Here is a 17779-nt window from a genome sequence, read left to right as displayed (position 1 = left end):
GCAGAATATAAAGCAAGGTATTATTATTATTATTTCTGAGACAGAGTTTCACTCTTGTTGCCCAGGGTGGAGTGCAATGATGTGATCTCGGCTCACCGCAACCTCCACCTCCTGGGTTCAAGTGATTCTCCTGCCTCAGTGTCCCAAGTAGCCGGGATTACAGGCATGCACCACCACATCCAGCTAATTTTGTATTTTTAGTAGAAGTGGGGTTTCTCCATGTTGGTCAGGCTGGTCTCAAACTCCTGACCTCAGGTGATTTGCCCACCTCGGCCTCCCAAAGTGCTGGGATTACAGGCGTGAGCCACTGCGCCCGGCCTATTATTATTATTATTATTTAAGATGGAGTCTTGCTCTGTCACCCGGGCTAGAATGCAGTGATGCGATCTCGGCTCACTGCAACCTCCGCCTCCCGGGTTCAAGCGATTCTCCTGCCTCAGCCTCCTGAGTAGCTGGGACTACAGACACACGCCACCATGCCCGGCTAATTTTTTGTATTTTAGCAGAGACGGGGTTTCACTGTGCTACCCAGGCTGGTCTCGAACTCCTGAGCTCAGGCAATCCACCCACCTTGGTCTCCCAAAGTGCTAGGATTGCAGGTGTGAGCCAGCACGCCTGGCCTATAAAGCAAAATATTATAAATGATTTTGGGCCGGGCGCGGTAGCTCAGATCTATAATCCCAGCACTTTGGGAGGCTGAGGCGGGCAGATCACGAGGTCAGGAGTTCAAGACGAGCCTGGCCAACACAATGAAACCCCGTCTCTACTAAAAATACAAAAAACATTAGCTGGGCTGGGCGTGGCGGGCAGCGCCTGTAAGTGAACCTGGGAGGCAGAGGTTGCAGTGAGCCGAGATTGTGCCACTGCACACTAGCCCCTACAACAGTGTAAGACTCCGTCTCAAAAAATAAATAAATAAATAAACGATTTTGTTTGCTTCTTTTGAAACTGTGGGGGAAGTAGGAGAGCTTCCTAGAATTGTAGAAAATCATAGAAAAGCCCGCTCTGAATGGACGTCCGGGTTTTGAAAGAGCACAGAAAGCCATGTGGTCCTAGACATGTGACTGCCTTTCTGGGCCTCTGTTTCCTCAACTACAGCCTTAGAGGCTACACTGGTCAAGCTACAGAGTCACCACAGCGTGGAACTTCCTCCCACAGTTACTGTCATTGATTACAGTGCTCTGAAGGGGGTGCCACTATTTCCCATTTCATAGATAGGAAACCGAGGCTCCCAAGGTTCAATGGCTTGCCTGAAGTCACTCAGCTGGTGCTGGTGGACCGGGGACTGGAACCCATGTCTGCCTGCCCCAGAGCCCATGGCTCATCTCCACTGCATGAGATTCTCTCTTTCTGTGGTACCAGTTTTTGGAGCAACCAGAATGACATGAATTTGTTTTGGAGACAGATACAGAGCAAGTGGAGGCAGAAGGAAACCTAACTCCATGTCACAACAAATGCCCTTCGGGACTTTTCATGCCCCGTTGACTGTACATGTTTGGATCCACTAAATAGCTAGATCAAATTTTTAAGGGTTTCTTGTTCTCTCTTGCTGTTTTAGTGACCTCCAGGGTCTCTCCGAGTCCCTCTCACGTTCAGATTTTTTCCAATCTCATTTTCTGCTGTTGTCACCTCTTTCCCCTCACAACATACCCCAAGTTTCAGAAATGAGAGTGACTCACATTTGTCATCATCTGCTGTGTGGTTTTTTGTTGTTGTTGTTTTGTTTTGTTTTGTTTTTGCACCCAGGCCTTTGCTTCTGCTGTGCCTGCTGCTTTGAACACCCTTTTCCCATCTCAGATGCACACTTCCCAATCCTGGTGGCCTTTCAAAGCGCTACCTCAACACCCATTCTCTGGGAGCTGTCTTGGGCCACTCTATACCTCTGTGACCATATCCTCCTCTGGGTCCTAATCATATTATATGCCCACCTCTGAGGGCACTGAGCACTCTGAGGGTAGGTATGTGTTGGGGGGGCATATTTTCCCCAATAGAACCAGCTTCTTCAGGGTAGGAACTGTATTTCTCTCTCCACTGCTTGGTCCATAACATACCTCAATAAATATTAAATGAATAAGTGATTCCTTTTCTTTCTTCTTGGGGGCTGTAAACCAGTGGTCTGTGCTCTGGCCCTGAGCCAAATGACCTTATGCTTATCGTAACCTGACTGCTTAAAGACCCCCACACTCTGCCCAGTAGCACCCCCTTTATGCAGAGTTTAAAAGCCAGGCATGCAAAATAGAAGCAAAATAGGCATTCATAAGATGTCCCTCCTCCCCTGACTTCTTGCCCCCTCTCCCTCTAATCCTTCCAGCCTGTGGAAGCTCGGAGGCCTCAGCCTACCTGGATGAGCTGCGTTTGGCTGTAGCTTGGAACCGCGTGGACATTGCCCAGAGTGAACTCTTTCGGGGGGACATCCAATGGCGGGTGAGGGGTCAGGGCCTGGGGGTTGGGCATCCTGACAAAGGGACTGTGCTCTCCTCCCTCTCTGCCTTCTTAGACACCTTTCCACCCTGCCTCCTTCCATTATGGCCTGTCCAGCCTTCCCTTAATTGCCCACCCATCTCTGATTGTCCATCTGCCCCAACTTGTTTCCTCTTTCCCCATCCATCCGTCTGTCCATCTATCCATCTATCCACCCTGTACATCCATCTATCCATTCATCCGTTCATTCATCCATCTATTTATCCATCCATCCATTTGTCCATCCATCCATCCATCCATCCGTCCATCCTTCCATCCATCCATCCATCCATCCATCCATCCATCCATCCATCCATCCATCCATCCATTTTATCCATCCATCCGTTTGTCCATCCGTCCGTCCGTCCATCCATCCGTCTGTCCATCCATCCATCCGTCTGTCCATCCATCCATCCATCCATCCATCCATCCATCCATCCATCCATCTATCCATCCATCTGTCCCTCATACCCTTGTACTCCTGTCTCTTGTCCTTAACCTTTGAGCTAATCTCTTCCCCCATTCATCCCACCCCTACCAGTCCTTCCATCTCGAAGCCTCCCTCATGGACGCCCTGCTGAATGACCGGCCCGAGTTCGTGCGCTTGCTCATCTCCCACGGCCTCAGCCTGGGCCGCTTTCTGACCCCGATGCGCCTGGCCCAACTCTACGGCGCGGCGCCCCCAAACTCGCTCATCCACAACCTTTTGGACCAGGCGTCCCACAGCGCAGGCACCAAAGCCCTAGCCCAAAAAGGGGGAGCTGCGGAGCCCCGGCCCCCTGACGTGGGGCATGTGCTAAGGATGCTGCTGGGGAAGATGTGCGCGCCGAGGTACCCCTCCGGGGGCGCCTGGGACCCTCACCCAGGCCAGGGCTTCAGGGAGAGCGTAAGGACCGGGCAAAGCTGGGGGGGCCCCTACTCCGCAGGAAGGACCTGGGGGCGGGATTACATCAGGAATGGGGCGTGGCCAGAGTGGGGGTGTGGCCAAACAAGGGGCAGGGCTGGTAGTGGCCAGTGTTAGGGAGGGTCCAGTCCTCACCACCCCTCGTTTTGCTGGCAGATGGGTCTGCTCTCGGACAAGGCCACCTCGCTGCTCTCGCTGGATGCTGACCTCGGGCAGGCTCCCTGGAGTGACCTGCTTATTTGGGCACTGCTGCTGAACAGGGCACAGATGGCCATATACTTCTGGGAGATGGTGAGTGCTGATTTGGCGCTCCTGCATCCCTGTCCTTTAGGCCACTGGATGCCAGCGTTCACCATACAATTACCATACATTCCCTGACTCCTGACATCACCTGACAGGCGCCCCATCCTCCATCCCTGATATATGCCTCCAACTGCTTCCTCTTTCTTTTCTCTCTCTCATATCAAGCATTATTTTATATTTTTACTTTTCGAGGCTCGCTCTGTTGCCCAGGCTGCAGTGCAGTGGCATGATCTTGGCTCACTGCAACCTCAGTCTCCCACGTTCAAGTAATTCTCCTGCCTCAGCCTCCCAAGTAGCTGGGATTACAGGCACTTGCCACCATGCCTGGCTAATTTTTTTTTTTTTTTTTTTTTTTTTTTTAAATAGAGATAGGGTTTCACCATGTTAGCCAGGCTGGACTCCTGACCTCAAGTGATCCGCCTGCTTCAGCTTCGGAAAATGCTGGGATTACAGGCATGTGCCACCATGCTCGGCCAAGATTCTCTCTTTGTTTTGGCCTTTGATAACATATCTCAGTGTGGATCTCTCTGAATTTCTTTTACTTGGAGTTCCTTGAGCTTCCTGGATATGTAGACTTATGTCTTTCATCAAATTTTGGAAGTTTTTAGGACATTGTATCTTCAAATATTATTTCTTTCCCTTTCTCTCTTTTCCTTTTGGACTCTCATTATGTGTATATTAGTATTCTGTATGGTGTCTTGCAAGTCCCTTAGGCTCTACTTATTTTCCTTCATTTGTTTTTCTTTTTTCTCCTCCAGCTGGATAATCTCAATGAACTTAGCTTCAAATTCACTGATCTTTATTTTGCCTTTTTAATGAATCTACTGTTGAGTCCCTCTAGTGGTTTTTATGTTTCAGTTATTGTGCTTTTTAGCTTCAGAGTTTCTATTTGGTTCCTTTCTGTAATTTCTATCTCTGTATTCTTTTTTTTTTTCTCCCCTGGTCCCACTACAAAACTTTATTTTTGCTTAGAGTACCATTCTCAATCTCTTCTATAAAAAGCAGAAAAAAAAGGCAGCCACTTCACTAAAGACCTATGTACATATAAGATGTTTTCTGGTTTTCTATTTTTATTTTTTTTAAATTTTTATTATTTTTTAAAAAATAAATTCAGTGTTCACATTTCTATAAAGAATTAACCCAGTTTCAGGAAACACTGCCTCTATCTCTGTATTCTTATTCTCTAGGTGGTGAGACATCTTTTTCCTGGCTACCTTTAGTTCTTTTTTCATGATTTCCTTTAGCTCTTTGAGCATATTTAAGACAGTTTAATAAAGTCTTTGTCTAGTAAGTTCAATGTCTGAGTTTCCACAGGGATAGTTTCTATTCATTTATGTATTTTTCCTACTCATTTCTATTCATTTCATTTCTTTTCCTTTCTTTTCTTTTTTTTTGTTGTTGTTGTCGAGACAGAGTCTCATTCTGTCACTCAGGCTGGACTGCAGTGGTGTGACCAGAGTTCACTGCAATCTTGACCTTCTTGGACTCAAGCGATCTTTCCACCTCAGCCTCCTGAGTAGTTGGGTCTACCGGCCACATGCCAAGCTAATTTAAGAAAAATCTGCAGAGATGGGGTCTTACTATGTTGCCCAAGCTGGTCTTGAATTCATGGGCTCAAGCAGTTCTCCTGTCTTGGCTTCCCAAAGTGCTAGGATTACAGGTGTGAGCCACCGTGGCTGGTCTCTATTAATTTCTTTTTTTTCCAGTATATGAACCATATTGTCTTGTTTCTTTGCATGCCTCATATTTTTTTTGTTGAAAAGTGGAACATTTTGAATATGATGATGTGGCAACTCTGGAAATCAGCTTATGCCCTCCCTCCAGGGTTTGTTGTGGCTGCTGCTTGCTGTGGGTCATTGTCGTTTGTTTAGTGACTTTTCTTTTTTCTTTTTTTTGTTGTTGTTTTGGGGTGGAGTCTTGCTCTGTGGCCCAGGCTAGAGTGTGGTGGTGCAATCTCAGGTCACTGCAAGCTCCACCTCCCAGGTTTAAGCAACTCTCCTGCCTCAGCCTCCCAAGTAGCTGGGATTACAGGTGTGCACCACCACACCCGGTTAATTTTTGTATTTTTCGTAGAGATGGGGTTTCACTATGCTAGCCAAGCTGGTCTCAAACTCCTGACCTCAGGTGATCCACCTGCTTCGGCCTCCCAAAGTGCAGGGATTACAGGCGTGAGCCACCACGCCCACCCTGTTTAGTGACTTCTCTAAACTTTTTTTAGAAGGAAAGTCTGTATTCTCTTTTTTTTTTTTAGGAAAGTCTGTATTCTTTGTCATGTGTGGCCGTGGAAGCCCCTCTTCTGTTAGCTTAGTGGTCTGCTAGTGACTTGACAGAGATATCCTTAAATGCCTGGAACCATAGAAGCAAACACAAGAAACTCCCTGTAAGTGCTGGGATTACAGCCTGGCCCACCATGGCTGTGTATTGAAGCAGTCTTTCAATACTTAGCCAAGCTGTTTACAGTTCTGCTTTAGTCTTCACTTCCTGCTTGTGCAGAGCCTAAAGTTCAGGCAGAGATAAGAGCGTCAGGTTTTCTTTGGTATTTTCTGAGTCCGCCTCTAGCCCTAGTCGTGCATCTAGCCTTCTGAATGTCCTGGCACACAAGGAAGCTTTTCTTTTTTTTTTTTTTTTTAATTTATTTATTATTATTATACTTTAAGTTGTAGGGTACATGTGCACAACGTGCAGGTTTGTTACATATGTATACTTGTGCCATGTTGGTGTGCTGCACCCATCAACTCGTCATTTACATCAGGTATAACTCCCAGTGCAATCCCTCCCCCCTCCCCCCCTCCCCATGATAGGCCCCGGTGTGTGATGTTCCCCTTCCCGAGTCCAAGTGATCTCATTGTTCAGTTCCCACCTACAAGGAAGCTTTTCAAAGCCCTTATTCCCTCCAAGTGTTTCCTTTCATGGCCTCTTTCTTTCCAAGCCGCTTAGTGTATCTATTGCTGCCTCTACTGTGATTCCTTGACTCAGGTGACTGTGGAGAATTCATTTGCCTTTGAAAGATTTTAACAAGCCGGCGCGGTGACTCCCGCTGTCATCCCAGCCCTTTGGGAGGCCCAGGCGCGCAGATCACCTGAGGTCAGGAATTTGTGACCAGCCTGACCAACATGGAGAGACCTTATCTCTACTAAAAATACCAAAAATTAGCCAGGCATGGTGGCGCATACCTCTAATCCCAGCTACTTGGGAGGCTGAGGCAGGAGAACTGCTTGAAGCCGGGAGGCAGAGGTTGTGGTGAGCTGAGATCTTACCATTGTACTCCAGCCTGGGCAACAAGAGTGAAACTCCGTCTCAAAAAAAAAAAAAAAAGATTTTAACACACACTGCTGGAAAGCCACTTTTTCTCTGGTGAAAGCTCTAAGGCAGGTGAAGCAAAGTCAAGCTCTTGAGCTGTTGCTTCAGGAAGCCACCAGATAGGGCCCCACACGACCACAATTCTGGAGGGTAAGGTCTGAATTGCTCCCTCTAGTACCAGCGGCCCACACCAGGAATGTGTGTCTTTGTCTTCAAGGCTGCCACTGAGCTGGAGAGCTGGGGATAGTAAGTGGGTAGGTTAAAATGTCACAGCACCCTCTTACTGAAATGTAATAGTCTCTTCATTAAGCATTTTCTTGTTTTTTTTTTTTTTTTTGTAAGTTTTGGATTAGATTCCAGAATTCTAGAAAAGTTGATTCTGACAGTTTTTGCTAGCTATTGATTGCTTTTGTGGAGGGATGAAGTTTTGAAGTTCCTTACACTGGCATTTTTGGTCACCTCTCCAAGTGCTTTTAAAACTTTTATTGTTAGAGACAGGGTCTTCCTCAGTCATCCAGGCTGGAGTGCAGTGGCATGATCATGGCTCACTGCAGCCTCAACTTCCTGGGCTCATTTGATCCTCCTACCTCAGCTTCCCTAGTAGCTGGGACTACAGGAGCAAACCACCACGCCTGGCTAACTAAAAAAAAATTTTTTGAGACGGAGTCTCGCTCTGTCGCCCAGGCTGGAGTGCAGTGGCATGATCTCAGCTCACTGCAAGTTCCACCTCCTGGGTTCATGCCAGTCTTCTGCCTCAGCCTCCCAAGTAGCTGGGACTACAGGCACCTGCCACCACGCTTGGCTATTTTTTTTTTTTTTTTTTTTTTTTTTGTATTTTTAGTAGAGACAGGGTTTCACCATTTTAGCCAGGATGGTCTCGATCTCCTGACCTCGTGATCTGCCTGCCTCGGCCTCCCAAAGTGCTGGGATTACAGGCTTGAGCCACCGCGCCCGGCCAAAAAAATTTTTTTTTTGTACAGATGGAGTCTCACTATGTTGCCTAGGCTGGTCTTGAATTCCTGGGCTCGAGCAATCCTCCTGCATCTGTAACCACCCAATGGGTTCACCTCGCCTGCTGCCTAGACAGAGCCGACTTATCAAAACAGGGAAATTGTAATGGAGAAAGAGGAATTCACGCAGAGCCGGCTGTGCGGGAGACCTCAGTTTTATTATTACTCAAATCAGTCTCCTTGAGGATTAGGGGATGAGAGTTTTTAAAGATTATTTGGTGGATAGGGGCTTGGGAAGTGGGGAGTGGTGATTGGTCAGGTTGGACATGGACTCACAGGGAGCCCAAGTGAGTTTTTCTTGCTGTCTTTTGTTGCTGAGTGGGAAGGCAGAACTCATTAAGCCAGATTACAGTCTGGGTGATGTCAGCTGATCCACCCAGTGCAAGGTCTGCAAACTATCTCAAGCACTCATCTTAGGTTTTACAATAGTAATGTTATCCCCAGGAGCAATCTGGGGAGCCAGAGGCTGCATGACCCCCTAACCATAATTTCTAATTTTTTTTTTTTTTTTTGAGACAGAGTCTCGCTCTGTCACCCAGGCTGGAGTGCAGTGGCGCAATCTTGGCTCACTGCAAGCTCCGCCTCCTGGGTTCACGCCATTCTCCTGCCTCAGCCTCCCAAGTAGGTAGCTGGGACTACAGGCGCCCGCCACCACGCCTGGCTAATCTTTTGTATTTTTAGTAGAGACGGGGTTTCACCGTGTTAGCCAGGATGGTTTCAATCTCCTGACCTCACGATCCGCCTGCCTCGGCCTCCCAAAGTGCTGGCATTACAGGCGTGAGCCACCACGCCTGGCCCATAATTTCTAATCTTGTAGCTAATTTGTTAGTCCTCAAAGGCAGACTGGTCCCCAGGCAAGAAGGGCGTCTTTTGGGAAAGGGCTATTATCGGTTTTGTTTCAGAGTCAAACCATGAACTGAATTCCTTCCCAAAGTTAGTTCAGCCTATGCCCAGGAGTGAGCAAAGACAGCTTAAGGGTTAGAAGCAAGATGGAGTCAGTTAGGTCTGATTTCTTTCATTGTCATAATTTCCTCAGTTGTAATTTTTGCAAAGGTGGTTTCACTTCAGCCTCCCAACGTGCTGGGATTACAGTCATGAGCCACTTTACCCAGTCTCCAACTGTTTCTTGACCTGACTGTGACTGCTGAATTCATTCTAACCCCTGACTTGCATCCGTGACTTGCATCCCTGGTCTCTGAACCACCTGATTTCTGGTATTTTCAACTGACGTTCAGTTTCTTCCAGATCCATCTCCAAACATTACTTCTTCCTCGGCCTCTGATGACCCCAGTGAGTTTCTGACCTCTGACTCTGTCCCTTCCCTTGACTTCAGGCTTTCTCCCCCTCTATGAACCCTCTTTGAGGCATCCATGCCCTCTTTGTCTCTCCAGGGTTCCAATGCAGTTTCCTCAGCTCTTGGGGCCTGTTTGCTGCTCCGGGTGATGGCACGTTTGGAGCCTGATGCTGAGGAGGCAGCTCGGAGGAAAGACCTGGCGATCAAGTTTGAGGGGATGGGCGTTGGTGCGTGGAGCATGGTGCCTGGGAGCAGGGACGGGGGCTGCCGCCGGGGGGAATGTGCATCTCTGCACTCCTCACATATCCCTGCGCCATCCCCTTAAATTCCCTTTCCTCTCCCTTCACACCCTCACCCCACTTCCCATCCCTGTCACATAACTAACTCCTCTGCCTCTAGACCTCTTTGGTGAGTGCTATCACAGCAGTGAGGTAAGGGCTGCCCGCCTCCTTCTCCGTCGCTGCCCGCTCTGGGGGGATGCCACTTGCCTCCAGCTGGCCATGCAAGCTGACGCCCGTGCCTTCTTTGCCCAGGATGGGGTACAGGTGAGTATCTGCGACATCAACATCCCAGACAGTCTCCAAGTGGACTCTGGGAAGTATGAGGATGAGCCCCTGCCACTGGGAACATCTATGGTCTTGACCAGCCCCTCTCCCTGGAGACTATGCAGAAAGTCTCTCTTCTCTCTCAGAAAGGCTGCTCTTCCCATAAGAAGCCTCACTCCCTTCCACTAAAAGCCAACCTTCCCACGGCAAAGCCCATCCTCCTAAAAATTTCCACTCCAGATAGGGAAACTCCTGGTGACCCTATCAGGAAATTCCACCTTTAACCTAAGAAGTCCTTCCCCCTTTCACAGAAGAGTCCATTTCTTTCAAAGGAAGTTGTAAGTCATCCACAGGAAGTCCCACGTCATCCACAGGAAGTCCCATGTCATCCACAGGAAACCCTTTCCACTTCTTTTAGAGGTCCCTAGTTTTAGTTCTCAGCAATTAGAATGGCCTCACTGAACAAAAGGTAATAAAATTACCTTTTATTTTTGGACATAAACTTTGGCCTAGGAAATCCCACCCTTTCTATAGGAAATCGTCTGCCTTGGGAAGCCCCGCTTGCTCCCACAGTTTCTCCGATCCTGACAAGTTGACATTTTGGAAACATTATCAGTATTTTTAGTTTAAATCTGACAGGGGCTCAGAATCTCACTTCAGTACAGGAAGTTGTGCCCACCCAACAGGAAGTCCCATCCTCATCTGTTGGAATAGTTTGGCCTACATTTCAAACAGCTACCCAGAGTCCCTTGCTGTGGATAGTGGTTAAACTCATCCAGCTCTACTATATACAGGCTGTGTTTCTTTGGGCCATTTCCTTAACCTCTCTGTGCCTCATGTGTGCCAAGGAGGAGATACTAGTACCCACCCCCTTATGTGTCGAGGATTCAGTAGACTAATCTACATAAAATGCTTAGCCCTGTATCTGCCATATAGTGTCAATTTAAGTGTTGGCTGTTTACTGTCAAAACCTGGCCCAAGTTGTCTTTGCCTTTCACCACAGTTTCCCTACCTCAAAAGTTGTGGCTCTGACACTGGGCACTTGCTCTGTACTTTGGAGCTGTGGTCCAACCCTTGCTGGGCGTCTTACGGAGGGGGCTGTGGGGGATATTTGGATCCTAATCCTGCCTACCCCCCCCCCCAGTCTCTGCTGACACAGAAGTGGTGGGGAGATATGGCCAGCACTACACCCATCTGGGCCCTGGTTCTTGCCTTCTTTTGCCCCCCACTCATCTACACCCGCCTCATCACCTTCAGGTCAGTACCTTGGGGTAAGAGTGGTGGGGATGGGGGCGGGGTGCTCAGTTTCTCCTTCCTGCTCACTCTGCCCCCCTTTCTTCCCTCATCTGCCCATTGTGTCCCTTCCCTGGGAATGGGACTCTCTCTCCATCCACTAAGGGAGTGCTGTGGGAGGTGAGTTTTGGGGGGATCCTCCCTGTGTCTCTAGTGGCAGTTACTCTGCCTTTCTGGCCATGGCTCTGGGGGAAGGTCCCTTTGGGGTGACTTTAGGAGACCACCTCTCTGTCTGCCACGTCTCCAGGTGAAGAAGTTTGAGTTTTGCTGGAGAATGCCTCTCCACTTCCTCTTCCCCTTATTTCTCACTCTGTGCTTCCCTCCTTGCCAGGAAATCAGAAGAGGAGCACACACGGGAGGAGCTAGAGTTTGACATGGATAGTGCCGTTAATGGAGAAGGGCCTGTTGGGTGAGTGGAGCCCCCAGCACTGTGTGAGGTGGGGACATCCTGGGCAGTTCAGGACATGTGGTACTTCCACATTGTGTTAGTCCCCTCTTAAGTTGCTACAAAGGAATATCTGAGACTGAGTAATTTATAAAGAAAAGAGGTCTCATTGGCTCATGGTTCTGCAGGTTGTACAGGAAGCATAGTGCTGGCATCTGCTGCTAGTGAGCCCTCAGGAAGCTGCCACTCATGGCAGGAAGTGAGGGAGGAGCCAGTGTATCACATGGCAAGAGCAGAAGCAGGAGTAGGGGGTGCCACATAGATCTCACGTGAACTAACTGAGCAAAAAGTCACCAAAGGGATGGTGCTAAGCCATTTATGAGGGACGCACCACCAGGACCCAAACACCTTCCCCAGGCCCAGCCTCCAACATTAGGGATTTTCTTTCTTCCTTTCTTTTGTTTCTTTCTCTTTCTCTCTCTCTCTCTTTCTTTCTTTCTCTCTTTCTCTCTCTATTTCTCTCTTTCTCTCTCTCTCTCTCTCCTTCCTTCCTTCCTTCCTTCTTGCCTTGTCTTGTCTTGTCTTTTTTTTTTCTTTTCTTTATTTTTTTTGATATGGAGTCTCCCTCAGTTGCCCAGGCTGGAGTGCAATGGTGCAATCTTGGCTCACTGCAGCCTCTGTTTCCTGGGTTCCTGATCCGCCTGTCTCAGCCTTCCAAGTAGGTGGGAATAGCGGTGCATGCTAGTATGCCCAGCTAATTTTTGTATTTTTAAAGTAGAATCAGGGTTTCACCATGTTGGCCAGGCTGATGTTGACCTCCTGACCTCAAGTGATCCACCCACTTTGGCCTCCCAAAGTGCTAGGATTACAGGTGTGAGCCAGCGTGCCCAGCCAGGGATTACATTTCTTCCTTTTTTTTTTTGAAATGGAGTCTCGATCCGTCGCCCAGGCTGGAGTGCAGTGGTGTGATCTCGGCTCACTGCAACCTCCGCCTCCTGGGTTCAAGCGATTCTCCTGCCTCAGCCTCCTGAATAGCTGGGACTACAGGCGCCCACCACCATGCCCGGCTAACTTTTGTACTTTTAATAGTGACAGAGTTTCACCATATTGGCCAGGCTGGTCTTGAACTCCTGACCTTGTGATCCTCCCACCTCAGCCTCTCAAAGTACTGGGATTACAGGCATGAGCCATTGCACCCGGCCCAGGGATTACATTTCAATGTGAGATTTGGAAGGGACAAACGTCCAAACTATATCACATATCCCATCAGGGACTGAGATACTGAGGAAGCTTCCCAAATGCCAAGCTCAGGTCAGCCTCCTAACTAGCAGGGAACACAGGCATGTGCCACCATTAAAAAAATAAAAATAAAAAAAATTTAAGTCTGGGTCTTGCTGTGTTGTCCAGGCTGGTCTCAAACTGCTGGGCTTAAACTATCCCCAAACCTTGGCCTCCCAAAATGGTGTGAGCCACTGTATCTGGCCTCAAATTTAAATATATTTATGTATATACAGCTTTTTTGTTTGCTTGTTTTTTGAGACAGAGTCTTGCTCTGTCTCCAGGCAGGAGTGCAGTGGCGCCATCTTGGCTCACTGCAATCTCCGCCTCCTGGGTTCAAGCGATTCTCCTGCCTCAGCCTCTCGAGTAGCTGGGATTACAGTCACCTGCCACCAGGCCCAGCTAATATTTTTGTATTTTTAGTAGAGACGGGGTTTCACCATGGTGGCCAGGATAGTCTCCGTCTCCTGACCTCATGATCTGTCCACCTCAGCCTCCCAAAATACTGGGATTACAGGCATGAGCCACCATGCCTGGCCTATATATAGTTTTTTTCTTTTTTCTTTTTTAATACGGAGTCTTGCTCTGTCATCCAGGCGGGAGTGCAGTGGTGCAATCTCGTCTCACTGCAAACTCCGCCTCCCGGGTTCAAGCGATTCTCCTGCCTCAGCTTCCTGAATAGCTGAGACTACAGGTGCCTGCCAGCATGCTTGGCTAATTTTTTTTTTTTTTTTTTTTTTTTTTGTATTTTTAGTGGAGACGGGGTTTCACCGTGTTCGCCAGGATGGTCTCGATCTCCTGACCTCGTGATCCGCCCGCCTCGGCCTCCCAAAGTGCTGGGATTACAGGCGTGAGCCACCACGCCCGGCTGGCCTATATATAGTTTTTTTTTTTTTTTTTTGAGATGGAGTCTCGCTCTGTGGCCCAGGCTGGAGTGCAGTGGCCGGATCTCAGCTCACGGCAAGCTCCGCCTCCCAGGTTCACGCCATTCTCCTGCCTCAGCCTCCCGAGTAGCTGGGACTACAGGCGCCTGCCACCACTCCTGGCTAGTTTTTTGTATTTTTTAAGTAGAGAGCTAAATTTTTAAAATATTGTTTGTAGAGACGAGGTTTTGCCATGTTGGCCAGGCTGGTCTCCAACTCCTCGGCTCAAGCGATCAGTCCACCTCTTGACGGGAGATTTCAGAGGTCAGAGTTTAGATACAAGAGTCAAAACCCAAGAAGGTAGCGCTGGGCAGACTGAGTTTCAGGTCAGCAGGGTCAGATGTGCCAGGCCAAAATTCTCCATGATGGTGGAGATCAGGACTCTTGTCCTTTGAGACACGGTCCCTTCTCTTCTCTCCCCAACAGGACGGCTGACCCCGCAGAGAAGACGCCGCTGGGAGTCCCGCGCCAGCCCGGCCGCCGGGATTGCTGCGGGGGCTACTGCGGGGGCCACTGGTGCCTACGCCGCTGGTTCCACTTCTGGGGAGCGCCGGTGACCGTCTTCATGGGCAACGTGGTCAGCTACCTGCTGTTCCTGCTGCTGTTCGCGCGGGTGCTGCTCGTGGATTTCCAGCCGGCGCCACCCGGCGCCCTGGAGCTGTTGCTCTACTTCTGGGCGTTCACACTGCTGTGCGAGGAGCTGCGCCAGGGCCTGAGCGGAGGCGGGGGCAGCTTGGCCAGCGGGGGCCCCGGGCCCGGCCATGCCTCACTGAGCCAGCGCCTGCGCCTCTACCTCGCCGACAGCTGGAACCAGTGCGACCTAGTGGCCCTCACCTGCTTCCTCCTGGGCGTGGGCTGCCGGTGAGTGCCCCAGGGCCTCTGGCCACCTCTCATCCTTCCTGCCCACTCCCGGGGTCTCCACTCCTGGCTTCCCCGCAGCTGGGCAGCAGGTCAAGCCATCCCTGCGGACTGCGGAAAAAGAAACAAAACCTCCTCTTAGGAAAGTCAGGCATGACGATTGCCCCAGGGTAATTGGCACCTGGAGATCTGGCTTCAGAGAAGGCAGGATTCAGGAGAAAACCCCACGGTCCAGCACTCAGCCTCTGTGGCTATTTATTGCCAGGTCTGAAGGTTAACACATATTTCTGGGAGCGCTCCGACCTGGGTGCCAACCTCACCTCCTCCCTCCTGTTCCTCCACACAGCTCGTTGGTCCCAGGCCCCTTGCCCTCCTGCCCCCGACTTACTCTTTTCTTTCTTTCCTTCCTTCCTTCCTTCCTTCCTTCACCTTCCTTCCTTCCTTCCTTCCTTCACCTTCCTTCCTTCCTTCCTTCATTCCTTCCTTCCTTCCTTTTCCTTCCTTCCGTTCTTTCTTTCTTTCGTTCTTTTCATTCTTTCATTCTTTCTCTCTTCTTTCTTTCTTTCTCTTTTTCTCTTTCCTTTCTCTCTTTCTCCCTATCTCCTTTGCTCCTCTCCCTCCCTCCCCCTTCCTTCCTTCCTTCCTTCCTTCCTTCCTTCCTTCCTTCCTTCCTTCCTTCCTTCCTTCCATCCTTCCATCCCTCCAAGCTAAGAGTTTAACCCTTGCCCTGCCACATTAAGATACTCCTGCTTTTGAGGAGAGCAAACAGAAAACTTTGTGAACACAACCTAGTGACTGGTTTTTTGTTTTTGTTTTTTTTCTTTCTTTTCTTTTCTTTCTTTTTTTTTTTTTTTTTTGCCAGAGTTCCGCTGTGTTGCCCAGGCTGGAGTACAGTGGTACGATCTTGGCTCACTGCCACTTCCACCTCCTGGGTTCAAGCGATTCTCCTGCCTCAGCCTTGCGAGTAGCTGGGATTACAGGCATGCACCACTATACCCAGCTAAATTTTTTTTTGTATTTTTTTGTAGAGATGGGGTTTTGCCATATTGGCCAGGCTGGTCTTGAACTCCTGGCCTCAAGTGATCCACTCGCCTTAGCCTCCAGAAGTGCTGGGATTACAGATGTGGGCCACCGTGCCTGGCCAACAACCTGGTGACTGTTTACAAGGGACCTGACACATCCTGAATGGTTGACAGTGATGACAGTGATGATCCCTACTCAAGCTTTTCTCAGTAGCCACGCTGAAAGGCAGGCTTCCTCTAAGCTGTGTTAGCAGTGTTACAAAGTGATTCAACATAAATAATTTATTCAAGCAGGGAGCAAGATATGAGACTTTTGTAGAACGCTAATACTTCTGTTTATCATTTGTTGTATTTTGTATAAAGTGACTTTTGAGATGAAAGGGCTAAGGCCATATGCTACCGTGCTCTAGGATTGCCAGCAATATTTTGGACAGTTTATCAAACCCACCACTTTCCAGGTGAAGGAAGAATTACTACATGAGAAAAATGGAAAGATCTCAGCTTAAAAGGGAGAAGTAGGCAGGCGCGGTGGCTCACGCCTGTAATCCCGGCACTTTGGGAGGCCGAGGCGGGTGGATCACCTGAGGTCAGGAGTTCAAGACCAGCCTGCCCAACATGGTGAAACCCCATCTCTAATAAAAATACAAAAGTTAGCCGGGCATGGTGGCGGGCACCTGTAATCCCAGCTACTTGGGAGGCTGAGGCAGGAGAATTGCTTGAACCCGGAGGCGGAAGTTGCTGTGAGCCAAGATCAAGCCACTGCACTCCAGCCTGGGTGAAAAGAGCGAAACTCGGTCTCAAACAAACAAACAAAAAGGGAGAAATGTCTAATCATCTCCAGAATTGAATGGATAAATCATCCTTTGTTTTGCCAGTTCCTTCTAGATGGACATTTAGGTTCTCTCTCTCTCTCTCTCTCTCTCTCTGTCTCTCTCTCTCGTTTTAAATAGAGACCGGGTCTCACTGTGTTGCCCAGGCTGGTCTCAAACTCCTGGGCTCAAGCAATCCTCCCACCTTGGCTTCCCAAAGTGCTGGGATTACAGGTGTGAGCCACCATGCCCAGCCTTCTGTTTTTTTAATTATTCCAAAATAATAAAAGTTTACATCCCAGATGTAAAGTGTATGGGTCAAAGCGTACATATGTTCTTGAGATGGATAGATTCCGTTCTAAGTAGCTTCACCCATTTCCACCCCTGCCATCAGGGTAAGAGAGTGCCCTCTTGAGGCCGTGCTTGACAATGCCTGATACTTTGACTCTAAAATGTAGCTCTCAATTTAACTGAAAAAAAAAAAAAAATTGCCAATTTAATGGGCAAACATGACTTCTCCTTGTTTTAATTTATGTACTATTGACTACCAGGTAGGTTGGACCTCTTTTCCTAAGCTTAACGGCCACATGTGCTTGTGTCAATTGTCTTCTTTGCGCCCCCATTTTTAAAATTGGGGTTTATTGATTTTTTTTTCTTTTTCTTTTTTTTTTTTTTTTAGAGTCAGAATCTTGCTCTGTCGCCCAGGCTGGAGTGCAGTGGTGCGATCTCGGCTCACTGCAACCTCCGCCTCCCAGGTTCACGCCATTCTCCTGCCTCAGCCTCCCAAGTAGCTGGGACTACAGGCGCCCGCCACCATGCCCGGCTAATTTTTTGTATTTTTAGTAGAGACGGGGTTTCACCGTGTTCGCCAGGATAGTCTCGATCTCCTGACCTCATGATCCGCCCGCCTCAGCCTCCCAAAGTGCTGGGATTACAGGCGTGAGCCACCACTCCTGGCCCATTGATTTTATATATATATATATCTCGCTCTTCTCCTTATACTCTGGATCCTAATCCTTGGTAGTTTTGTTGGTCTTAATTTCATGAATTCTGTGACTTGTCTTTTCACTTTCATTTTGTATGTTTCTTTTCTTTCTTTCTTTCTTTTTCTTTCTACCTTTCTTCCTTTCTTTCTTTCTTTCCTTTTTTTTTTTTTTTTTTTTGAGCCCGCTTTGGCCTCCTGAAGTGCTGGGATTACAGGCGTGAGCCACTGCACCTGTCCATACACTAGGTTTTTAATCCATCCAAAATTTAAGTACATGAGGATGCAAAATAGGGGTAGCATTTTTATTTTCCCCATAGGAATTTCTGATGTTTACTGGCCGTTTGAACTTCCTCTGTGAATTGGACGTGGTATCCTTTATCTGGCTTCCTTCCTATTCCTTCCTTTTGCTT

At 48.7% G+C, this 17779-nt stretch overlaps 1 protein-coding gene across 3 annotated transcripts in view; it reads left to right on the top strand.

Moving 5' to 3' along the window:
* The window catches only part of TRPM4 (transient receptor potential cation channel subfamily M member 4), a 47305-nt gene that overhangs the window by 18001 nt on the left and 11525 nt on the right, over positions 1-17779 (top strand). For 2 of the 3 annotated variants that reach the window (XM_037991903.2, XM_037991905.2), the window contains 8 exons: positions 2312-2424; positions 3002-3346; positions 3521-3655; positions 9369-9498; positions 9671-9816; positions 10961-11073; positions 11441-11518; positions 14122-14556. In XM_037991903.2, coding sequence (XP_037847831.1) covers positions 2312-2424; positions 3002-3346; positions 3521-3655; positions 9369-9498; positions 9671-9816; positions 10961-11073; positions 11441-11518; positions 14122-14556 — 1495 coding nt within the window. Of the gene's footprint in view, positions 1-2311; positions 2425-3001; positions 3347-3520; positions 3656-9368; positions 9499-9670; positions 9817-10960; positions 11074-11440; positions 11519-14121; positions 14557-17779 lie in introns of those variants that run through there. The other variant, XM_037991906.2, reaches the window with a different exon arrangement.

The sequence above is a fragment of the Chlorocebus sabaeus genome, chromosome 6 (assembly GCF_047675955.1).
Source record: "Chlorocebus sabaeus isolate Y175 chromosome 6, mChlSab1.0.hap1, whole genome shotgun sequence".
NCBI lineage: Eukaryota > Metazoa > Chordata > Mammalia > Primates > Cercopithecidae > Chlorocebus > Chlorocebus sabaeus.
This window is presented reverse-complemented; position numbering and strand designations above follow the sequence as displayed.